The 23,346-nt window shown below is 40.9% G+C and overlaps 2 protein-coding genes across 20 annotated transcripts in view; one reads left to right on the top strand and one right to left on the bottom strand.

Annotated features, from left to right (window-relative positions):
* The window catches only part of numb (NUMB endocytic adaptor protein), a 58,175-nt gene extending 44,162 nt beyond the window's left edge, over positions 1-14,013 (bottom strand). For 3 of the 18 annotated variants that reach the window (XR_002671553.2, XR_002671554.2, XM_022795178.2), the window contains exon 1: positions 9,775-14,007. Coding sequence is in view for 2 of the 18 variants with exons in the window: in XM_022795183.2 (XP_022650918.1) it covers positions 9,775-9,778 (4 nt within the window). In the remaining 16 variants the exon portion in view is untranslated. Of the gene's footprint in view, positions 1-9,774 lie in introns of all 18 variants that reach the window. The other 15 variants (XM_086981793.1, XM_086981794.1, XM_022795176.2 and 12 more) reach the window with 13 other exon arrangements.
* Positions 213-21,862, top strand: CSN1b (COP9 signalosome subunit 1b). 2 transcript variants are annotated; one of them, XM_022795189.2, is made up of 9 exons: positions 213-365; positions 5,862-5,952; positions 17,034-17,297; positions 17,537-17,768; positions 18,078-18,287; positions 18,450-18,643; positions 19,410-19,760; positions 20,196-20,351; positions 20,630-21,862. In XM_022795189.2, the coding sequence occupies exons 3-9, from the start codon at positions 17,049-17,051 to the stop codon at positions 20,738-20,740; spliced, it is 1,503 nt and encodes a 500-aa protein (XP_022650924.1). In that variant the 5' UTR covers positions 213-365; positions 5,862-5,952; positions 17,034-17,048; the 3' UTR covers positions 20,741-21,862. The 2 variants fall into 2 exon arrangements, with proteins under 2 accessions (XP_022650924.1, XP_022650922.1); XM_022795187.2 differs by lacking the exons at positions 213-365; positions 5,862-5,952 and adding an exon at positions 15,612-15,872.
* Positions 21,863-23,346: the final 1,484 nt, after the last annotated feature.

The following is a 23,346-nucleotide window of genomic DNA, read 5'->3' as shown; positions in this document are numbered from 1 at the left end:
TTTGGATGGCTTATATATACATACATATGTGATGGAACCACGATGTAAGAATCACAACGGCACTCTCGCAACAATAGCGGCCTTAGGCGAGAGATGAAGCTAATGAGCAGACCGCTGCCTCATGGATGTGCGGACTGGATTTATAAGTAAAGGGACAAGCTTACTAAAAAAAAGCCACATAACCAATCGTACGAGAACAACTAGGACGTCTGCCATCAATGCTTCGCAGACGGCGCCGTTAACTTGTTTAAACACTTGTGTCGCAGATATAACCTACTGGCAGTAATGCCACGCGCCTAAAGAACTCGAGTCAACCTAACCTGTTGGGACAAAGGTAGATAGCCCGCGGAAACCTTGACATGCAGGTGCGTTTGTAGGTAATAATGTAATAATGAGAATTTGGCAAACAGAAAACGAATGCACTAAAAAGACATCTCTGTGCGCTGTCAGACAGTACGGCTGCCTACAAGGCAAACCCATTAACTCTACAAATGTTGAAAACATACTTTTCATTATCAGTTCGTTGTTATAATGACATATGTTATGTTCGTGCTCTCCTTACCAATTATTCTTTCCTCCTCCTTACAAACTAGATTTAATAAAACGCAGTGAAGCGTGCTCGAGTGTAGTGCTTTTTATGTTAGGGTTCATGAGCCGATCCCATGGAGTTCATTCCAAAAACTGATGTATACATTAGGCTATGTAGAACATATTTGATACGAAATCATAGGGGTTTTCCAGACACTTAGAGTAACTTACGATACGATCTCAGCCATAAAGGAACCGCTAATTCACTTCGCAACGTTTTCTTCACCGTCAAAATGTCACGTCAATGCCAAGGCAATATAGAATCCAGGACCCATTTAAGCCTCGCGCAGTTATCTTGAGTAGGCACAATTCGTGGACTAATTGCATACATTTGGCCACTGCGTCACCGTAAAGATACTGACACTTTTGTATTCCGTGCAAACGACGAGAGACTTTACGTTCGGATTGTGTACGTACAAGGTTAATCATGGCCAGCTCTAACTGTGGCTCGTATTTAAGGATGGACCCATAACCTTATTCTGCCAAGCGCTCGGCACTCCTTCCAAGTTATGGGAGCACGTATCCGCTAGCGAAGTTCGCCACTGACGCAAACCAGCCACTGTGGCCAAATCATCTGTTGATAATGAACCTATTTACGAGAGCACTCGAATAACTCTTGCAAACAATTATCACGAATGTTTAGGTAAATTAAAAAGTCAATGATTTTTGTCATAACGCTGTATGGTGGCAGATAACACTCAGTAGCACTTAACAAAGTTATGGATGGGGTGCTGAAGAAAGCAAGTATCAATGCAATAAAATCAAGAAAATATACCGAACCTAGCCTTATTCTGTTCTTGGTGCATCGACAAGGCTCGCTCGAAAGATTTGTCGCTATTGCTCGGGTTAACCATTATAAAACTGCGGACAATTTAAACCCGTCTCGATAGATAACGAACAGAACAAATCATTTCTTCAAATCTAATCATGCACAGAGACGTTCTTCTATAATACTCTATCGGCGTTTACTGCATTACACCGCATATTTTGATTCCGTATCAGCGCCCGCTAGCCGTTAAATATAGCTACGTTTTTAGGCTTACGCTTTAACGAAGTGCTTCTGTTATAAATAGATTTGCTACAACTTAGACGACTAGCCGAATGAACGAATAGATAGATATTCATGAATAAACAGCGAGTTCACTGATTGCTAAATGTTTTCGAATTTTCGCGCGTTTCGTAATGGTGAAACTCTTTTGGGAGACATAGCGAATTATTTCTTCATGGCTATTCGTGCATCCCGTATTTTTCTGTCATTCTATTACTAGGCCAGAGGACAACTGCATTCAGATAGCGATTATCCAAAAAAAAACATTCGGTTGTTTTCCCATACCGCATAATCGAGAATATATCCCGAGTGGTTCCGTAACGAAGGTCAAGTTTACTTCGTTCAGTCGGAACGCAACAAGCACTAAACTCTCTGAGACATCTATCATGTCACAAAGAAACAAAAATACTACACAAAGCTAAATATTAGAAATGGAGAGCTGAAATAAGCTATAGAAAAACATTCAAATAGTCAATAGCTTTAGTATACTTTTTGTACGTAAGTAGATAGGCTGTAGGCATCGAGTCTCGAATTATAACTCGAGTGAATATTGAAATTCTATATTTGAAGGTGAATGAATAATAATAATGATCATTGAAATGCAGCCACTGTCAAATTTTCGACTCAATTTATCGTCCCCCAGACTCGTTTTCAATTGTCCCCTAGTCAATTTGCGATCGAAGTATTAATCTACAAATGGGCTACCACGCTGATTAAAATGTCGATCCACGTCCCGTTAAAAAATAACAATCGTTTCAGAGATTTCGCAAACACTGATGGTACACTGTCATTTTCCAGCGTTTCTTCCCCTTTTATTGGGATAGTATTTTCGCTGATGCAATTATCGAAACCCAACCCCAGGGAAACTCATACGCATGAAAAAAAAACAGAAAACCAAATCCGAACTATGTAGGAATTAACTGATTTGCTAGTCAGAGGCTCTGTTTGTTACTAACGTTGCTTCTTGCTAGAGGCTGGACGATGATATTACGATGATTATTATTATTATTATATTACGGCAAGAGGGCAAAAGGAGCCGTCTAGTGAACCTCGCAGTTACCTTTAATACAGCTTACTTACTCTAATGACTTTAACGGAGATCAAAAACGCTCTGTCAAGCGGAACCGACGTTAGAGAATATAGGAGGCTGAAATGCAAAGCCATCAGGCGAAAAGAAGTGAGGCAGAGGATTACGTTATTAACAAGATCGAAGTGGTTTAAGTAGCTGAGTCCAATTAGTATAAGAACTACAAAGTTTTGCTTAGCATTCTAGCCTTCACTCAGAAACGCGATATTAGATTACTCTACATGAAGTCTGAGATAGGCCATAGATCCGAAAAGTGGCAGAACAAGGATGCACCTAGAAAGAAAAAGCTAAAAAGCATACCAATAAGCTAGCAGTAACCCAGCTAACTTGTCATTTGACCCGTGAGCTACTTTGTTGCCGGTGCAAGTTAAGCCCGTTCAAATAAAGGTATTTGATTGGAAAACTTGTTCCTGCAGGAACAATATATAATATATGAACGAATCTGACCAACCTTATTGAGCGTTTTGCGCTACCAAACAGGTAAAGACCCATAATCCAAAAAGACTTCTTCGATTATACGTGGATCAATATCATAAGAGACAGGTTTTTCGTTCCAGTCTGCCTTCATCCAATAGCAATTGATTACCGTATGTGACACGGCAGTGATGTCGATGTTCAACTTCAGCGACACCAACACTAAAGCTATAGCGTCAGCTTGTTGCTGTTCTTACACGTATATCACACCGATTTATTCAGATTAAAAGACAACAAGATCTAATTTTCTCTTGTACTGAACAACCCTCACCGTTCCATTTGCCGTCTCGGTCCCGAACACATCAGACATTTTATAAAAAGCAGTCGTATAGCATAACAGCCATCGAGACGCAGACTGGAAACCATTACGTCGGTGCAACGCGTTGCGACCATGTCGGCACTTGGACTTATTCGCGTTAGCGCACATACTTGCCAAACGTTCCCGCACAGGTGATACAAGTTTGCGCGTAAGAGATGAATATTCGACTAGGATGGCTGGCTCGTTCTAGTAATGAGGGCGGGAGCAGGGCGGCAGCGACGAGGACGGATCGGTGCATTACAAATCAGTTGGTTGTTGTTGGTGACCACGCTTCCCGTCATAGCGGTAAACGGGACTGACAGCCGACGGAACCGTAAAGCCGCGAAGCTTTTCGCAGCAACAATATTACCGGCGCTAACAGGAGAAATATTACAATGAGACGGTCATTTTTATGTAGTGAGGTGATATATACAGCTAAAACTGTGGAAGTTTTTACAAAAAGAAAGGTCCTACGTTGAGTCGTATTGCACTCAGCAAACAGTGGTAGAGAGAGAGAGAAAGAGGGAGAGAGAGAGAAGCGAAATAAAATTTAAGCTAAGCGAATACACATTTAAGCCTTTGACTTTTGTTATCGTACCAGGATCCCCACCGCACAAGTGTACTTTTTTTTTCTTTTGATTTTTATATAATCAGTATTAAGTAAATCGTGATCTGTAATTTTAATGCTAGTAGATTCGTTTTGTTGAACATCACTCTGTACTAGCTTTCACCACTATCAGTTGGTAATTTTCACGCTGGCGGTAAAAAACAACGCTTGAAAGCTCGCACACATCTTAACAGTACTTGTAACCAATAACAAGGTTCGTTAATTACCTCATTTCCAACCTGGTGATCCCAATAAATATACACAAATTGCTAGTCATATAGCTAATAAACTAGGATAGAATGTCGGAAATGACACCCCTTTCCACAATTTTGATCGCTAAGCGTAGCGACTGCATTATTAAGGCCATAAATGTTACAGGAGTGATGCTACAGCAGAATCTAACGCGGAAAATACAATCGAATCAGTAGGTTAGTTGTCTGTGTGGCCTCAAAAGCGTCACATTGCGTTTCCATTTGAAAGCTAAAAGGTGTACTACCATTGATACTTTTTTTGCTAGTCCAACTTTGCCAATTAGAAAGGCACAACGGCCGTGTACTGTGACTATGCACGAGAGATGTGCGTGCGTGCGTTTGAGTTTTGAAACAAGCTTTTTTGTTTTTGGTGACAACTTAGAAGAACTTTAACACTCGATAAGTCTTTTTTTGTTCAAAGTAACAATAGGCCAAATGTGCGACGCGCTTGTTATCGCGGAACAGACAGAAGCGCCGTTCACCTAAGGTTTGTCAGCCTTCTGCTATTATATTGGCTTTCTTATACAGTGGCACAGATAAGGCAGGGTAAACGGCATGGATGAAACTGGCGAGATGTAATGGAAACCGATAATTCGATGGATTTAGATGGAAGATGGATAATATCGCACAGGTATCATTGTAATATGCCAGTCAATATTTAAGATATGTCAGTCGATGTATTCAGAAAATCTGTTTCAATAGCGTCTTCATGGGCCAGTTCGCACAGCAGGCAGCCGCCATAGATAGTAAAGGTGTGGCGAGCACTCAAATTGCTAGAAACGTAATTTCTTTACGATTGTGCGATTTCAAAGCTTTTTCTAGGCTCTGTTATCGGACACGGGGTACATGCAAATGATTTGACTGATTCACAATAAATCGAAGAAGACTACACAGACTTTGGTTTGCGAACTCTTGAAAACCGGAACACTAGAATATGCCTAATAGCAAATTTCCAAACACCAGCCTCCAGTATTCGCCTCATCAAACCCGGTTAAAACGTATATATTTTACCATCATATAAGAATTTCTGCATTGGAGAAGGAGCATCAGTCATCTGTCAAATGATTTCTCTAACATATTCAATCTTAGCCTAGTTTTATGATGCCATGAACGCCAACTCAAAATTAGTGGTAGCCAAAGTATATGAGTGACGTTTATATCAATACACTATATCTCCCATTGACAGGTACTTCATAGGCTCGTGAGACCACTTGCCCTACGCATTTCCGTATGCTTTGTCCGTCCTTGATAGGATCGCAACCTTTTGTTGCGGCCGCCGCTGCTCTTACGTTTTTATGACGGTACGTCAATACATTCTCCCTACTGGATCTCTCTCTCTTGGCAAGTCACATACGCACTTATGTCGCCACAGTTCCTCGCAGTTTTTTGGGTAAAAGTAAACAACGGGAATATTGCCCGAATGTGCATGATGGATGCTACCTGGCAGCACTACTGCTTCCAGCGGCATGATAACGTAACCTGAAATTTAGATTTGCCCGTTCTTTCAGTGGATATCGGCTACCTATGTGGTGCGTGCGTGTGTGGGCGGACGTTCGATATGCTGGCAGACTTTACGGAACGCCGTAACAACAGCACGAGGTAAATTATCCCAATGAATAATCACTTAGATTATCCGTTGAATTTCTTACACAAAAAATAGCAAGAAACGTAGATCAAAGCGAGCTATACACTGAACATGGATCAGACTTCCGGATCAGAGGTAAAGGAACGACATATAACAGACTCGAGTGTGTCCGTCTTAATGGATCTTTATCTTGAGAGAGCGTTTACCCTTTGAAACTGTTACAGTCATTGGTTGTAACAACGACAATAAGTGAAGAGAGTCAATAGGTAGCTATAAGTCTATATATCCCTATTTCGTTATGTAATTATAAAATAGATTATCCATCTATATACACGCTGCATGTATGGTATTATCTTGTATGTGTGTGCCTGATTCAATGTTGATCATTCCTGGAATTAGCTTCTGCTGGCGGGAATTCAGAATTTTTAGGAGGAATAAAGCATTGGGGGAACGTTTATTACTCATATACTACAAACGAATAATTGTCAGTTCTAGAAGTCAGACGCTTTTTTTCTCGACAAACCAACAGCTACCTGTCTCGCACACTGGAAACAAGCATTCACGAGGTTTGCAACAGGTAACAAACAGTCGGGTAATAGTGACTGCATTATTTTCTATGTCTTTTGTTTTATACCAAATAGCTAGCTATAACAGAACAAAGCAAGTTTTCATTGAAAATAGTCATACGTAACTCACAAGCCGATATGACACTTCCGGTTAACAATTCTTATTGGCCAAGCAACACTGCTTCGGATCGCCATCGAAAAAAGCATATGACGAGAGGAAACGAAGCGTCAGCCTAAGATAGCAGGGGTCACTAACTAGGTGGAGTCGGTCCACCCATCTAAAGATCATTTCCGACAGCGTCGACAAATCAATAATTGAAGAGTAGAAAGCGGGAACGAGAACGAGCTGCCGCAACTGCGGCCGCTGCACTCGCCAATGGTGAACGTGGTCACAATAGTTAGAGGCCGCTGTTCTTCATCGTTAACCCAGGGCATCACTGAGTTCTCTATTGCGCGAGAAAGCAACAGATGGAATGGCAATGGGGAGTAGGTGTCGAGTGCTAGGATAATGGAACAGGATAAGGCAAGCCAGCATGAAACAAGAAGGTTAGTCCTAGGAGAATCTCGCGGAATAGATCAAACCAACGAGCGAAAAGATCAAACTAGGATATGTTGCTATCAGTTGAAAAACACAGGGTGAATTGATACACGGGAAGCACTGGCCCAAACCAATTCGTCAGCCAAACGAAGAAAAATCGGCATTATCGGTATCATAAAGAGGTGCCTGGACGCCCATGACTGACGACCAACTACTGGCTACAGATTTTGGATTGTCGACTGCCGTACAAATAATTACGAGTTAAAGAAATTATCTCTCTTAGCTAATTAGAGAACGACACTCATTTTGTCCAGATTCTTTCCTTCTTCCTCGAAGACGTTTGAGCAGTTCGACGGCCGCGGCAGTAAAATCAGTGTGAAAATCCGATATCATTATTATTTGTATTGGTCCATATGACTCCGTTAATTCTATTCGTATTGATTTCCGATGCCGTACGACACGCAGGTGGTTTTTAGACAATATACGAAAAACTTATGAAGTCACCGCCTACGGCGAGGCTATACAGGAGAACAAATGATATGGACGTGGCTGGTGGTAAGCAGGTTCCAGGCTTTTAGGTCAGCTATCGATCTGGTAAATGCTAGGGATAGGAGGTAAATATGTTCTTGTAAATACGTTCATTGCCCCAGTCGTCCCTGTCCATTTGTTTCCTAGAGATAGATCAAAGAAGAAACGCTCCAGGTAGCGGAAGTGACACTTATGGCTACAGCCCTCAGCATGACTCAACAGCGACAGAAATGATGAGAGCCTTTTGGGAAATAACAGCTTTTGGTGACACTTCGTCGTTGCTCGTTTCGTTTGAACTACTAATGTCATTCTGTGTCTAATGTAATAAATACTAAGTCAATGAGATATAAAAAAGTAATACTTGCCGATTTCTGCTATTCGGGTTGAATATAAGTATTTGAAAACTTCGACTTTTTAACCGACTGTTATTTATTTATTTTTAAAATCCCACTGTTTCATTTCGTCCCAGTTCAACTGTTTGGCTTGGCTTATCTTTGTTAGAACTATTACGTCCAGCTAAAGTTAGTTATAGACAAGCTGACATAACTGGTAACCGAAATCACTAGGATCGCTTGCAACACCTCCTGAATGAGTCAACTGACTGATGATATCCAATTGTGCCTTCGATTATAGAAAGCATAGTAAACAATGACTCGAGCAAAGCTTTTTGAATTTTATGGGAAAATTTTTCAAGCCACTCACAGGGTTAGTTCACGAAGCAGTATCATGTTCACGAATGCCTCTGTTTGCTTCTGTAGTCGTATCCAATTGGGATTTTTGGGACTGTTAATCCGTAATGCCTGACTCTAGATCTAGACATGTTCGTTTTAGAAAAAGAGCGACAGAGCAATACAAAAATGTATATCCTTATCAAATTAAACAAGAATCAAACCCTGGTTCGATTTCGTAAACGATCGTCTATTATGCTCTATTATCCTATTATGTATTATACTAGAACGAACCGCAATTCACGGGAGGAACTAATAGTTACTAATCGGAAGTAGCACATAGTATGGTCTACGCATACAATAAATCTACTATTATATAATTTTACTGTACCTATCTAAAATGTAATTTTTTTTAAAGTTAAAAAAAAGTATTCAAAAACCGCCTGGATAATAGCGGCCCAAATGTTTGAATTCGAGATTGCCAGAGCTGGAGTGGAACCACTTCCATATCTGCCGGTAGATAATCGATTCAACAACGAATACTTATCAAAAAATCGACAATAGGTAACGACACTGAGTCTTGATGAAGCTCTCCTCAAACAAACTTCCATCACAACATCATCAACTCAACATCCATATTGATATAAAGCTGATTTTTGTCTAGCAAAATGATTACGTTCAGTGCCTCAAATATATACGTTACTTGGCATATGATTATACTCTTCTCTACTCAGTGCTCTATATTTGCACTTTAGGTTAAAGACAGAGACTTTACTCGTAGATGGGCACAATTCTGAACCGCATAACAGTCCGGTATTCGACCGCGCTCACTGCGCAATTAGACAAATATGTTCATAACAAAATGTAGCTACTCGTTGCTATTATAGACGAACGGTTACATTTAAATCAAATCCGGAGGATCTGACTAGACCGCTTGATCACGGTCGTATCATCTCAATAATTGCGAGTCGATATTATCTTCAACAGTATTGTGCTAGATCAGACAATCCCACGCTTGACACTGAACTGCGATCGGGATCCCCATATTTAAATCGAAGTAGGTTGACTCACGTGAATATAACAGCGCTGCAATATGGTCCACATCGTCATGAGTAGAAAAATCAAGACTAATTGTAACTAGCAATGGGTATGCCAACGAAGTCAAGTATTTCCAATTTGTTTCAGCAGTAGTGTGCCGCATTGACCGGCTAATTTAAATCGATTCGGTTAAATCAAATATAACCGTGTAGAAGTTCTCTATTTTTTTTTTGTTTGGAGATTCTTGGCCATCTGCATCATTATCCATTATATGATGCTAGTTACTCTTATTATGTATATATATACGCGTTATTTTGCCTACCTGATTCATCTAGCTTTATTAAACTTCTATATATATTTCTTTTACATGAAGACATTACTCTTTTATTTGATGTTATAATGGTGGGATCTCTAGTGCGAAAAAAAGATTTTAAAATAGATATCTAACCTCGCATGCATACGAACATCGAAATCGCTTTTTGTGTACCTGACACTTACTCATAAGGAAGTAGTGCTCCGTGGTTGCTGATTAATGTGGACCAGGTTACCTTCCAAAATGTGCGGTTGCCCCTTGTACCACGTGTTCTCTAACACTGGAGCACTCACTTCACCGTTCAGATATGCCGCCCCTTGGTCTTCTTTACGTGGCCTAGTTTATTGCCACAGCGCAATAGACTACTCCAGTTGGGCACGACGTGTTCTGGGCTTACGCCCAAGTAGTTTCTTCCTCCACTGCACGTGAACGTAGCCTACGTTCTTCGTGTTAGGCCGTCGTGCGCAAATATATCCCTTCGTGAGATAAAGCTTTCCTTTGAAGATTCAAAATTCACAATCATTTAAATTCACTTCCTTCATCAATACTATACCTTTTTACTAAAAACTTACAGGAACGAAGAGGTTCAAACCTTTTTATACTAATCAAATGATGCCCCCTCTCTTCATGTTTTCTATTACTACGCACTATTACACCAAACGTACTGCAGCCACAGCTGGTGTTTCCCGTGGGCTGTCGTGGGTGTCAGCTGAAGAGTTGGGCAGTCACCGTAGGCCGTGGCCTAATTTCGTCGAGTTTTTTAACGACTTTTCGTGGTGCGTGACACCTCAAAGGATGTTCCGGAATTTCTCGTGTTAAATTATTCAAGGCCAACCTTAAGTAAAAGGACCCCGTCTTGCACCCATTTTGCCGGCTGACAAAAGCACTGAAAGCGAATCGATGAATCAAGTTGCACGACCTTGACGGTGGCCTAAGAACTAACAGTTGCTTTTTCACGTCCTGCTGCCTGTTATTCTGTATGGTTTTCGTTGCTTTGTTAAGCCCGAGCCGAGCGGTCTAAAAACTATGGGCGGTAGTGTTATATCCTATGCTATCGATAAAAGATCGGTCAGCTTTTTTGGCCAAACGAATAAACACGATTTAGTGGTACTACAAGATGACAGCATAGTTCTATGAGTTTATTTTACAAAGTATGACTTGTCGCTGTTTGGCGTGTTACGCAATGCTTCAAGCCAGTGTAATCCTCCACTGATCCCTGACAAACTTCCAAGACCGTCCTTCGGCATAGGATAGCACAGTGCCAACGCTATTTGCTGTTACCGCCAATAGTGTTCCTTGTCTAGCCCTACTATAAAGCTCGACACGACTCGTGAAGTCCAACGACACCACAAGCTGTATTCCTGACCTGGATCACGATCGCCGCGTGCAGCGGAAGCCCAAAGACAGCCGTTGTGAACACACTTCTACAGCAGAAGACCAACTATTTTTTGCGGTAGCAGCAGATCACGGAACCGAATGGAGACCGATCCGAACGATGAGCCTTCGAAATGACCGCACTTTCTCAGAAAAATCGTGGTCGCTTCAACGTTTAACTACGATCGTTCATCGTCACGACAACAAACGTCGCTAAGAAGAACTGAGATGCTATTGACAGAATAGTCTTTTCAACTAAACATCACCACTCTAGCAGATTCCACACGCGAAAAGACAACGAATAATCGACCAAAATATAAAGCTGAGACACAACGACAAATGCAGTTAATTTTTTGAGGGTTTTACTATTGATGATATCGTTGGTTCCAATAGTCCTCGCTGCCACTTGGTCGAGCTGGTAACAAGGTTAGGAATGATGCAAGGTTACACTGTCGTTAACTAATTTATCGACTTCTAGCAGCGATCGACAGATGACGTCGTTGCTCCTTTCCACGACAAGGACATCATCTTTTATACCAGTATCCTTGTCCATTTACTTCGTGGTAATAATGTGCGTCTGAGAGACCGATTTCATAGTTGCACCAAACCAACTGCTTCCGACATGAAGCAACACAATGATGGAAAACGCGTTCCGCCAAGGATAGGAATGTAAATTCGTGATGTTAATTAATTGTCAATGAATTAGCTAGAATAGGGTACGCACGCTAGTGGATGCGAATCGCAAACCGAATGATGGACAATAACATTTAGGCGTCTTTAACTGTGTTTATCCTTTCGATTGTTGTTCACAGGTATGTCCTGCTTAGCTGGAGTACCCACTTCACTTTTGAATTAACTTCGTGACATGTTCCTGAGGTAGAACGAAAAGCAACAATCGAAGTTTTATCTATTCACATTACACATCGTAACTGTAAACATCTCATATTTGAGTTGCACGTACTCACAGGATGTATGTATCCCGGTTCACTTTTGTCGCCTTATTAACTCTGGAAGGCAGATCATTTTTTGGCACTGCTGACAACGACTAGTTACTCTTAGCAGTTCTGCGTGCAGTATATGCAACTCTTTGAAATACGTTTTCTGTTTGTGCTCTGCCTCGAAATCCACAAACGTCGTAATTTTTGTCTTGAACTTCAAAGGAACATTTTAACGCAGGCAGATCTCTCATTAAGTTCTTTATACGTTATCCGTCGGCCAATTGACTGAATTTAATAATCGGCTGCTGTTGTTTCTGTCATTGCTGCTTTTATTGTTCTGAAACATTTGTTTTGAACGAACCTGTTCCGGTTGGCGTAAAAGTATTCGTTCTCGACGACGCTCTCTTTGTTTCCTTAGGAACGATGACGACAGTGGCTACCACAGTGTGTATATCTTAGCGGCGCTTCTGGATGTCGCTTGTCCGTCGCTTACTGACATCACCCCAAACAAAGACCTTTTCCTCCGGACACCTCAAACACTGTGATGCTAGCGGCTAATCTGACTGGCTAAATTATACCACTGTCTTTGCCGTTGGAAACGCAACTATCTGCTTCCACAGATGCGGCAGAAGCACTGCTCGCTCCTACGGCTTCTGTAACAAAACACTGTCGTTAGCCAAAGGCGAAATACCCCCACAGACAAGCAGCGGTCGTTGGAGAGTGTACTGGGTAAAGTACAGCCTCGTATTGCTTGTCAGTGTTGGTTTGTCGATCACTGGCTCGCTCGTTTACTCAGCACACATCATTTGCCTCCATGATTGTTCCCGACTAGTAGTAGGCTGACAACTAGAGTACTCAGCACTCACACATAGTACTACAACAGCATGGCATGACAATGTACCATCACAGCAAGGGCATTCCACTATGATGTGTATGGCCGATCGTATGTGCGTCTGCCCGTTCGCTCCGCTCAGCTCAGTCCACCACCGAACGCAACGGCACGACGGAACTACGTTTGACTCTCTCACTATTTACTCCTTCTGCTATACACGCATTTGCTGCTGCGAGAGACAGACTGCACGGAATATGTGTAGTCGTTGTTCGACGGACTGCTGCTGCTTCTGCTGTTGACGTCGCTGCCGCCAGAGGCCAACACAAGACATCAACAGCTCACGACCAACACACGCACTAACGCAGTACGACAATAAATACATTACTTTCATTACTGGCTATATAGTAGTCGCTGTTCGTTTCACTGGTGCTGCCAGCCAATGCTGCCTACCGCTCCTTTGCTTCTATTGCTCTGTTTTTGCTACGACGACGATGACGACGACGACGACAACGACAACGACAACGACAACAACAACAACAACAACCAACCCACCGACTGCCGACGACCAGGCAGCCAAAGGCACGAACGCGAGCGACTTAGCCTTAGCAAAAGCGCTGCTGCGGCCACCCACTCCTTGTGGTGCCTCTCCTTCCCCCTTTTCTCCTCTCTCCTCTGGTCAACGACTACGACAACTATCGGGGCTGCCACAGCCAGTGCTGGCCGAACTCGACCCGGCGCTCCTTTGCCGACACAGTAAATGAGCGATGCTGGCTGCCGCTATCCAACCAAGAGAACTCAGCCAACGCAGCAAGCAGTTGCCTCTCAGGACTCTTTCGCCAGGCCGCTCACGATGTTTATGCTACTGCTGGTGCCAACGGCAGACAAAACCAAGAAAACGACGACAGGCAGACGGGCGGAGGGCAAAGCCAGGACAAGCAGGCGCTGACACGAGTAGTGGCAGCACGTCGCACCGCTCCGCATTATGCCTGGTCTATGCTATTCTCTCTCGGTTGGTGTATGAGGGGGTTCTGCTATGGAGAAGTAGAAGACGACGTCGCTGGTCGGTGGATACCGGTAATGAATAGTGGTCTTGTTGCGGTCGTCGCACCGTTCCTGAAACGACAAAATGGATGATATAGCGCGCTTATTCTCACACGACGTTGAATAGGGACGACTGCAGACTGACGGGTGTGTCTAGTATAAGCTGAGCGATACCGGCCGATAATATGGTAGTAACAGCGGGTACAGGAAAGAGCTTGCTGGTTTCAACAGGACGAATAGGTAAAATGCGACAGTCGCTTTTGAAAAAGTCTGCAAGGAGACGTAAACAAAAATATTTCCTTCAATTTCCTTTTCCCTAGTCTCTTTCTCCCTCATTCAGTTGATCGATCTTTCCCAGTACTTCCCTTTCTAGTTGATTACTGATTCATTAGCAAACGGATACAGTTTCTTCGATTCTGCTTGTTTTGAAGCAGCAGGTAAGGCTGAGATTTGTGTGGCGGACTGATTGAAAACATTGCGCTTATTACGCAAGTACGATTGTATTGCTGCACGCACATATTAAAAAACTAACCGTTATATAAGCCTATATTGCACTATAACACAAAGAGAGCTTTAGAGATCTAATATTAACCGAAATAGACGCATGTTAGCACCTGATACGGTATATTATTCCGTTATATTGTCATTTCAGTTAAATTACTTGAAAATTTGCAAGTTCTTGCAAATTTTGAATAAAATCGCATAAGGTACAGAATAGTACATGCATAGTTTGCTTTTTGGAGTTAAACATTATTCGAGCGATTCATTTTGAAATTCCCCCTACCAAATCACACTGAGAATAATATATTAGTTGTTTGATTTTCTGAGATAAAATCCAGTTTACACAGGTGTCAAAAAGCGAATAACCTTGTAAAAGAAAAAGTAATACAATAAAGAAATGCAAGAAACCAGTTCCTAAAAGATTTCTGGAAAAATAACTAATGTCATCATCATAATAGTGTAAAATAAAGTCGTTAGATCTAAAAAACCCTAAAAAAGTACGAATTTTCGATGAAGTTAATCAATAGGATAAGCAATGTTTTATAACTGTGTGATCTTAATTAATTTAATTAAAAAAAAAAACTTCCATATTCTCAAGGCATCAGTTGCACTGGCACCACTGGCAGAAACAATAATTAACTAGAGCTAAAGTAAATTGTACTTTCATCACATTTGCAGAGCTGACCAAGCATTTACTTGCTCAAGGATGCCAAACTATTAATTGAAGGATTTGGCCACGCAGGGTGCTAAATAAAAGCAGATATTAAATTGAATTCAAGATCTTTTTATATATTTAAAATAATTTAAAAAAATAGACTCAAAGAAAGAAATAAAATTAGGGTCCCCAATATTCACTAATCAACATGAATATGTTGATTTTTTGAGTCTATTTATATTCTAACATAATTATTGTGCAATTTACTTCACTTTATTACATGGACTGGCTTCTAATTCATATGATTTTGTAATCCTTTCAAGATACAATTTTGTGAGGGATTTTGCCGCGCCTTGACAGTCGATAAAGAATAAAACCCTTGACCTTTGTCATGGGAGGTGCAAAATAATCTGCCTTGGATCAAAACTCTGGGTGTAAACTACCAGTATTACACTCGATATCTAATTTAATTTTATTGCAACAATTTTATCCCAATATATTCTTCCTAAAGTCCACGGTATGCGACCGCTTTGGCGCAACCTTATAGTTTGGAGAAGGCCCTTAACACAGGGATACTATCGCAGACGACATAAGCAGTACTTTTACGTGGTCTGTTTTTACCAGCATCGTACAGACTTCGTAAAGACTTCGTAATGCGTTATGGAATGATGAGGGGTCGCCATTTACTTGCTGGCGCTACAAAGAGACACTACTTCGTGCGTTTTGTAAACAGAGTGCCGCGAGGAGAGTTTCGCTTCCGACGTGAATTTCTGGCTGCTTGTTATTGTCTGCCAATTTGGCTTCGGTCCAGTGTGTATGAGTGACCCTTTTCTTTTGAGTTTTCTTTGGAGTGTAGCATTGTGGATATAATAGCGAAGCGGTCCAGAGAGAAAAGTCACAAAGATGTGGCGACACGCTGATCTTCCACGCCAGCTTCAGCAGGTTAGTAACTATACGGTGTTTTGAATAGGATCGAGTTAAACAAGTCAGTAGGAGTCGCTTTATCAGCCAAGCTAATGCCGAATGCTTCAAGTCACACCGCCTATGCCAAGGAGGTACCGTCTGGTGCCAGATCGTCGAAGAACAATGTGGACACCTATTGTAATTTCCATCGTTACTATTGTAGCTTCTAGGATAGATATTTAGAGCAACTGTCATTATCAGTCCGGATGTCAATCCATAACCGTGCTTAGCTTGTCGAGATCAGTCGAATGGTATGTTCGACTTAAAACTAAGAGCCGCATTGCCCATGTACTATATTGATTGTTTTTCGAAGTCTGTAGAAACAATAAACACAATACGGATTGTGAATTTATATAATAAATGCTTCAAGTGCATACCGAAATGGGATTTGTCACTGAAATCTCGCTCGACGTGCTGGACGATTGTTTATACCGCCCTATAATTAATAAATCTAGTTGACTAGATTTAGGAGGCAGCTTGAGCTCAATGCACTGAATAGCACTTATGGTAATGGACTAGTATAGACATTGTGAAATACCGCAAGAAAATTTATTTATCGTCCCGTTGTGGGTCTAAATGTTCACTAGATCTCGTTTACTATAGGCCTTCTTTTCTAATGGTAACTAAGAACGTACTAAATTTGATATCACAGATGTTCATTCTTCGCACGACTACTACTGAGACACAGACAGTGCTTTGATTTTTGTTTTTCTAATGATGCTGCGACTATTTGATTCAAACGTCGTTATCCAACTAATAACTATCACCGAACTTCAGCGGCTGATCACATACATAGTCTTAGGAAAGGCTAATGTTTAATTTAGATTACACGAAGATCGTTCGTGTCGAACAATGTTTTTGCTCTGCGCATTTCTGATATTTTGAAAGAATGCAAACTGCTATTTCAAATGAGTTGAATTTCGTCTTTTCCTTGAATGAGAATAAGTTAAGGACCATGAGCAATATTAAGGCTTACATTTTTTGATTAGTACTTTACGAATCGATCTACAAATTTGCGGAAGATATAACCTCTAAAACAGGTGCTCTCGCATGCAGGTATAGGCGCCATTGATTTTAACGTGTTTCGTATACCCTTCCCGAGCAGAATATTGACTCACTGATATTTTTTGTTCCTTCCAGCAAAATCCAGAACCGATGCAGGTGGACGGCATGCAAGTTGGCATTGACGAATGCTGTCGCGCCGGTGAACCCGCTGCCGAGGAGCCCATAGTGACTGTCCATAGGCCCACCCTGGAGTTGGAATCGTACGCTGCTAATTATACAGGCTTGGCGAAACTCAACCGCCTTATGTTTATAGCCGATCGTTGTCCAACATTACGAGTCGAAGCACTCCGGATGGCACTGGACCATGTTATGGGAACTCTCAATGTAGCTAAATATACGGTGCGTAAAATTATATATATATATATCTATATATATATATATATATAGTAGAAAAAGGTATTTCAGGACTTTCAGTTGATGATTTACGTTGTTTGAGGAAAATTCTATTATGACAAAAAGTCTTTTCATGCTATAATGCTAACCATAATACTGCAGTCCTATGAGCTACGAATAAACTCTTTCACAGCCAGATTAACAAGCAAAAGTGTATCTATTATATTTACAATTAACCATTTCAGGAAATCCACCGGAAGCTAACGGAGGCGTTAAGCCGTGGCCCACCTAGTGATGTGCAAATGGCAAACGCTGGTCCGGGTGGAGTCCCAGACGTTGCCGAGAGTAACGAGATTCCTCCGCTGGACAACGCATGGATTGATACACGTACCAAGCAAACCGCTCTTAAAACTGAGAAACTCGATACCGATCTTAAAAACTATAAAGCCAATTCAATTAAGGAGAGCATCCGGAGAGGTATGTATTATACGTATATTTGGTAATTCTTCTGCGATAACATTAGTAATATATGATATATGGTGTATCATAGATTTTTCTGACTTAGAACACAATAGCATTATTTTAGCATGTGACTCAATTGGAGAAAGCTGCGCCCCAGAGGGCAAAAATTAATTCTTATACGAGATGAGCTCGATTTTTACAATAAAATCAAACGACAGAAATGACATGACTAATATCTCTGTAGCTGGCAAAATGCGTGGATTCTAAAAATCAATAGATTAATAAACAATAATTCGCTTTTTACTATACGTTCCGTCACGGTAGGCACGGACGATCTTGGTGAGCACTATCTTGATTGTGGCGATTTAAATAACGCCCTGCGCTGTTTTGGTCGCGCACGTGACTATTGTACTTCGGGCAAGCACATCGTCGACTATTGCCTCAACGTTACTCGTGTCTCCGTCTATCTACAAAACTGGCAACATGTCGAATGCTACGTAGCTAAGGCAGAAAATACGCCTGAGGTCATCGAAGGTGAGCATGAGCATTCCGACGAATTGGGGTGAACCTTAAGCGCTAGCTATAGCGATTATAATACCGTTACGAGTGTATTATAGGAGTATCCGAAATAGTTCGAGGGAATAATATGTTTAGCTAGCTTTCTTGTCAGCTATTCTAAAATATCGCTCATTACAGCCACTTCATCAACGGGTCAGGGTCCGGTCGCTGCTGGAGGGAATGCCGCATCCTCAGCTCGTGACTGTATTAGCCCTGTGGTCATCAACAAACTGCGATGCTGTAATGGCCTAGCTAATCTCGCCACCCGAAAGTATAAGAAGGCAGCTCATCACTTTTTGCAAGCGAACGCTTACAATTGCGACTTTCCAGATGTAAATGTCAGATAAACGATAGTTAGCTGCTTACTGTTGTGCGTTGTTTGTTCTTTAACTTTTAGCTTTCAACTTAGTGGGTAAACTCATGTAAAGCGTTGGTGTCACGCTTTTAGGTGCATCTATTCGTAGCAGAGCTTTCATATAGTTTAGCCACTGATAAAATGTAGCAATGGCACAACAAAAAAGCTGATGAGCATTCGTTAATTCTGAACTCGAAATTTTTCACTACGGAATTTACCTGAAATGAACCATTGTGTTTTCTTGAATCTTTAACCTGCATGCCCAAGAGGGCTTGCCAGTTCACAGTTTATGTGCTAAAACTTACGAAGCTTGCTAAAAAACCCACGTTTTTGAATAAGACGGCCTAATATTTATACTATATAGATAACACTATATCTCAATTTAGATAGGATTACAGATAGGAAGAGAAGTTGGACTATTCTGCTATGCGGTACCTTTGCAAAAATTTTACACAAAAAAATTACAAAGTTTACCTATATATATTGAAAGTTATCGTACGACGTTTAAATATGCAGCAGTAGCGATATGCGCACTTAGTTGCTTTCTTTTATTAGAAAAATATTGTACTACAGTTGAAAAAGCATATTTTCTGCATGTTTTTTGTTGTCTTCGCTTTCTTCGATAGTAATATTAAGTACTATTATCAGCGTAGCAGTACTATTGTCATAAGTCATAAATCTTTCTCATATCATACTTGACTTGTTAAGTTAGAACGTAATTTATGTTTTTTTGCCTCTTGTAGATAATGGCTGCACGCGATGTGGCCATTTACGCTGGTCTTTGTGCCTTAGCCTCGTTTGATCGTGCCGAGCTTGCGCGAAATATAATTCAGCAACAAAACTTCAAGCAGTTTCTCGAGCTCGATCCCCAGTTGCGGGAGTTAATCCAGCATTTCTACGAGAGCCGTTATGGACAGTGTCTCGCCTTACTCGACCAAATTCGCGATAATCTTCTGCTAGATATTTACCTTGCTCCACATGTTATCTCACTGTACGCACAGATCCGTAATCGGGCATGGATACAATATTTCTCACCGTATTTGACTGCCGACATGAACATGATGGCTGTAGCATTTAACACAACGGTCCAACAGGTAAACATTATAATATAACCGTAATTTACTCGCTAGGGTAGGCGGAAAACGTCGTCTATGCGCGCCTAGAAATGTGAGCATGTCGGTGATTTGAAAAAAGAGCGACTAACTAATGAAAATAAGTTCATCAAATTTATCGTAACGCTTTATAAACAGTCCTAGCTTTTTTGAGCACTATGTCCCTTGTCGTCTGCTGGTTGTTTCATTCTTGTCCTTTTTGTCGTAAGGACGCTACAAAGCGTTGAGGCGTACAATTCGCCATCGAACGCTTGAGCACTAGGATCATAGACATGGAATTCCTTGTTACAGAATATAATAATGATTCTTTTTTAAATTTTCCTTAATCTTATAAATGAAATTCAAATTAATCAGTGTCAAAGTGTTAATTAAATGAACTCGTGCATTATGTTCTTCGTATTATTTTTGTTTTCGCAGGTCGAAGAGGAGATGATGCAGTTGGTACTTGATAACCAAATTCAGGCCCGAATCGATTCGCATAATAAGGTCATCTACGCGAAAGATGTAGACCCGCGCGCAAGTACATTTGAAAAATGTTTGCAGATTGGTGATGAGTTCGAGAAAAAAACTAAGGTAAAATTTGATTTACTCTTGCATAATTGTGTAATTTAAAAATAATTAAATGTATTTATGTATGAAATATTTAATGACTGTTTAGCATCATAATAAGATAAATATATGCCTTTAGGTGATTTGCATACAGCTTCATTGCTTTGTCGAGTTCTCAATTTTTTGCTCAAACAATTATTTGGTCTATTATTTTTTTTAATGATGTATATTTCAGTGATTCATTTCCTTAATAGATACTAAATAAGACAATTATTCAAGTGTTCCTTTCGCCATGTCCTTAGGCGTTAATGCTCCGTGCAGCTCTGATTAAGAACCGCGTTTGCGTTAAGTGTCCACCCCGAGGTTCCGGGTCCGGCCAGGTAACCAATGGCGATGGCGAGAGGCCGTCATAATTATTGCCGTCACGAAAACATACGTCGCCCCGAAGTTGTCCGCATCTTTCTGCCTACGATGCTCGTTGCTTTTGCTGATTGTTGTGGTTTCGAGGCAAAATTTCCCAGAGTTTCTAGTAGTGAAAAGATACTGCGTTCGAGCTTCTATGTCACGCGTACGTGTGTAATGATACCGTGTGACTGTAAAGTAAAGCCGAACTGAGAAATAGTTTTAAATAGTATACCGTACAGAGTACACCACATTTAGCCCTGCTGCTTGGTAGAAGTTCGTGGCGCTAAAAACGAGAAGGTGTATGGCAAATAGTGATGCGACCTGAGTAGGTCGGAGCCTTGAAAAATTTTTGAGAGGAAGAGAGAGACGGACAAATAGCCTACCGTGATCATAATCGTTGTTGTAAGCCTCTGTCGATCTGGAATCATACAAAAGAAGCTATTTATAGTTATGGCCTACATTTAGTAGTAATAATAGTAGTAACAACATTGGGGTAGGGGAAAAATAAGAGACATTCTGAATAGCTTCATATAACATACACACACGCAAACACACATAAACATAAGTATAGCGTCGTCTAACTTTGGTTTGGCCTTGTCGACGGAAATTTACTAAATATGGATGCATTTTTTAGGTCAATACCGTGTTAGCCTAAGGTGTTCCAGTCGTTTATGGGTATACATTGAGGAAACAAGCACAAAGGTAGCATATTCAAGCTCTGGGGAATGTTGCCAAGATGTTTTACTTTATCGGCCACTTTGAGTGGGCTTTGCCTCGCGGAGCTATAAAAGGGAGCAGAAATGGTCGTTGTTGTACAGCTAATGTTGAATACCTTCGTAAGCCTAACTGTATAAAAACAAATCTCACAGTAATGAAAGTGAACAATAAATTAAAAGAATAAATATTATTAGGTACATATACAATAAATTGAGTTTTTTATTTTCTTATTGACGATTTTAGTAAGTAAAATTGGTAACAAGGATTAAGATTTTTAGCAATTTTTTTTTATAGAATGTTAGCTGCGAAATGCCTTCATCACCAATTCCAGGCCTTACACTTGGGTGTTTACTCAAAAATGTAAAGATCTGATGCTCCTAATAAATATTAGTCCTGTGCTTTCCCCACTCCTACCAGAACCGATCATTCTAAACGCGTTAATTGTTGTTTCTCTTTCAGCTGAGCTCGTCCAAATCCCGGGCCGCTCTCATTTTCCGTTCACTGATTTTTTTCGCCGTTTTGCTCAGCGTATCCGTTCATTTTCCGTTTATAAGGGACCAGTATTTATCTCGGATCATACTGACGATCAACTTAGCTACGCGTCAGCCTGAAAACTTTAAATTTTCTGCGAGCAACCTTGAAGGCAGAAGAGTAGAAGAAAGAAGGGGTCACTTACCACACATGTGGCTGTTTCAATGTTTTTATCGTAAATAGGGGCTTTCTGTAAATTTCCGCGGCCAGTACTTGTTAGGCAGTAGGTGGTGGCGCAACGACTTGTGTTGAACCACGTCATCAGACCTCTTCAGGAAATTGAAAGCGCTGGTTTCATCGGATTTAATAATGACGTATATTTTCTTCAGTCACTTTCTTTTGCTCTTCTGTTTTTCAACTTCATTTAAAAGCACGCTGATGGTGGTTTCGGTGGACTGGACATTATGGAGTTCGTATTGAACATCTGAAAGCGCTCCTCCAGTTTTGCAGTCAACCTTCTTTGTATAAAGGCTTCGATAGCTTTCTCAATTGCGTGTATTCCCAGCTTTTCATTAATTAGGTGGTATATTATGAGGTCTGTGAAGGGACCACGATAGCTCTGGTTCTATCTAAGAGTATCTTTTTCACCGATCCTCATCGATTCGACTGACATTAGGTTCAGTGCGGGTACTCCGCTTTTAGCTAGTTTTTTCAACACAGGCTCAGCCTCTCCTTGATAGGTGAAAAAAAAATTCTTTTCCGTGATCTTGTCCACTGGCCGAACGGGGCCCAGGTAACAATCTGTCGCCAGTTTGCATCAATAGTTTTTGCATAAACGCGACCCTTAACTTCCTTGATTAACTGTGATTACTTTTTAGGTCGTGTTCTACATGTCGCTTTTACGTGTTCCCACATTTTTTTTTTCACTTCTTCTCTATATAGCTTTTATATAGCTCTTTCTAAGTTTTTTTCGTTTTGGTCAAAGTCATAGCAACGCGTCTACGGTGCTTGCGCCTCGTTCCATAGTTTTAGTGCACCCTTCTAGTGATTTATGATCGTTGGCTCCGTTGCTATTATTAGGTTGTCTGCTATAGAGGCAAAGCTACTGATTCCTGCTAAAAATAAACGGCTAAGTTTTTGTTTGTCAGAGGTAAGGGCACTAACAGAATCGATCAATGATTGGTAAAAATACTAAGTGAAATGGCTTTCAGTGAAACAACAGTGTGCGTAGTCGAACTGTAACGACGAACGTGACTACATATCAAAACCCGTGACAAAAGCATTTGACATATAACTAGCTCCGGGCGTGTTTTTTGTGAATTACGATATGCAGTTGATGAGAAATCAATTTTTTGCTTTTTTTCTTTAGTTCCGCAGTCGTCGTCACAGTTTCACAGCACGTGCTTCAATAAATTCCATATTGATT

The sequence above is a fragment of the Varroa destructor genome, unplaced genomic scaffold (assembly GCF_002443255.2).
Source record: "Varroa destructor unplaced genomic scaffold, Vdes_3.0 BEIS01000002.1, whole genome shotgun sequence".
In the NCBI taxonomy this organism is placed as follows: domain Eukaryota; kingdom Metazoa; phylum Arthropoda; class Arachnida; order Mesostigmata; family Varroidae; genus Varroa; species Varroa destructor.
This window is presented reverse-complemented; position numbering and strand designations above follow the sequence as displayed.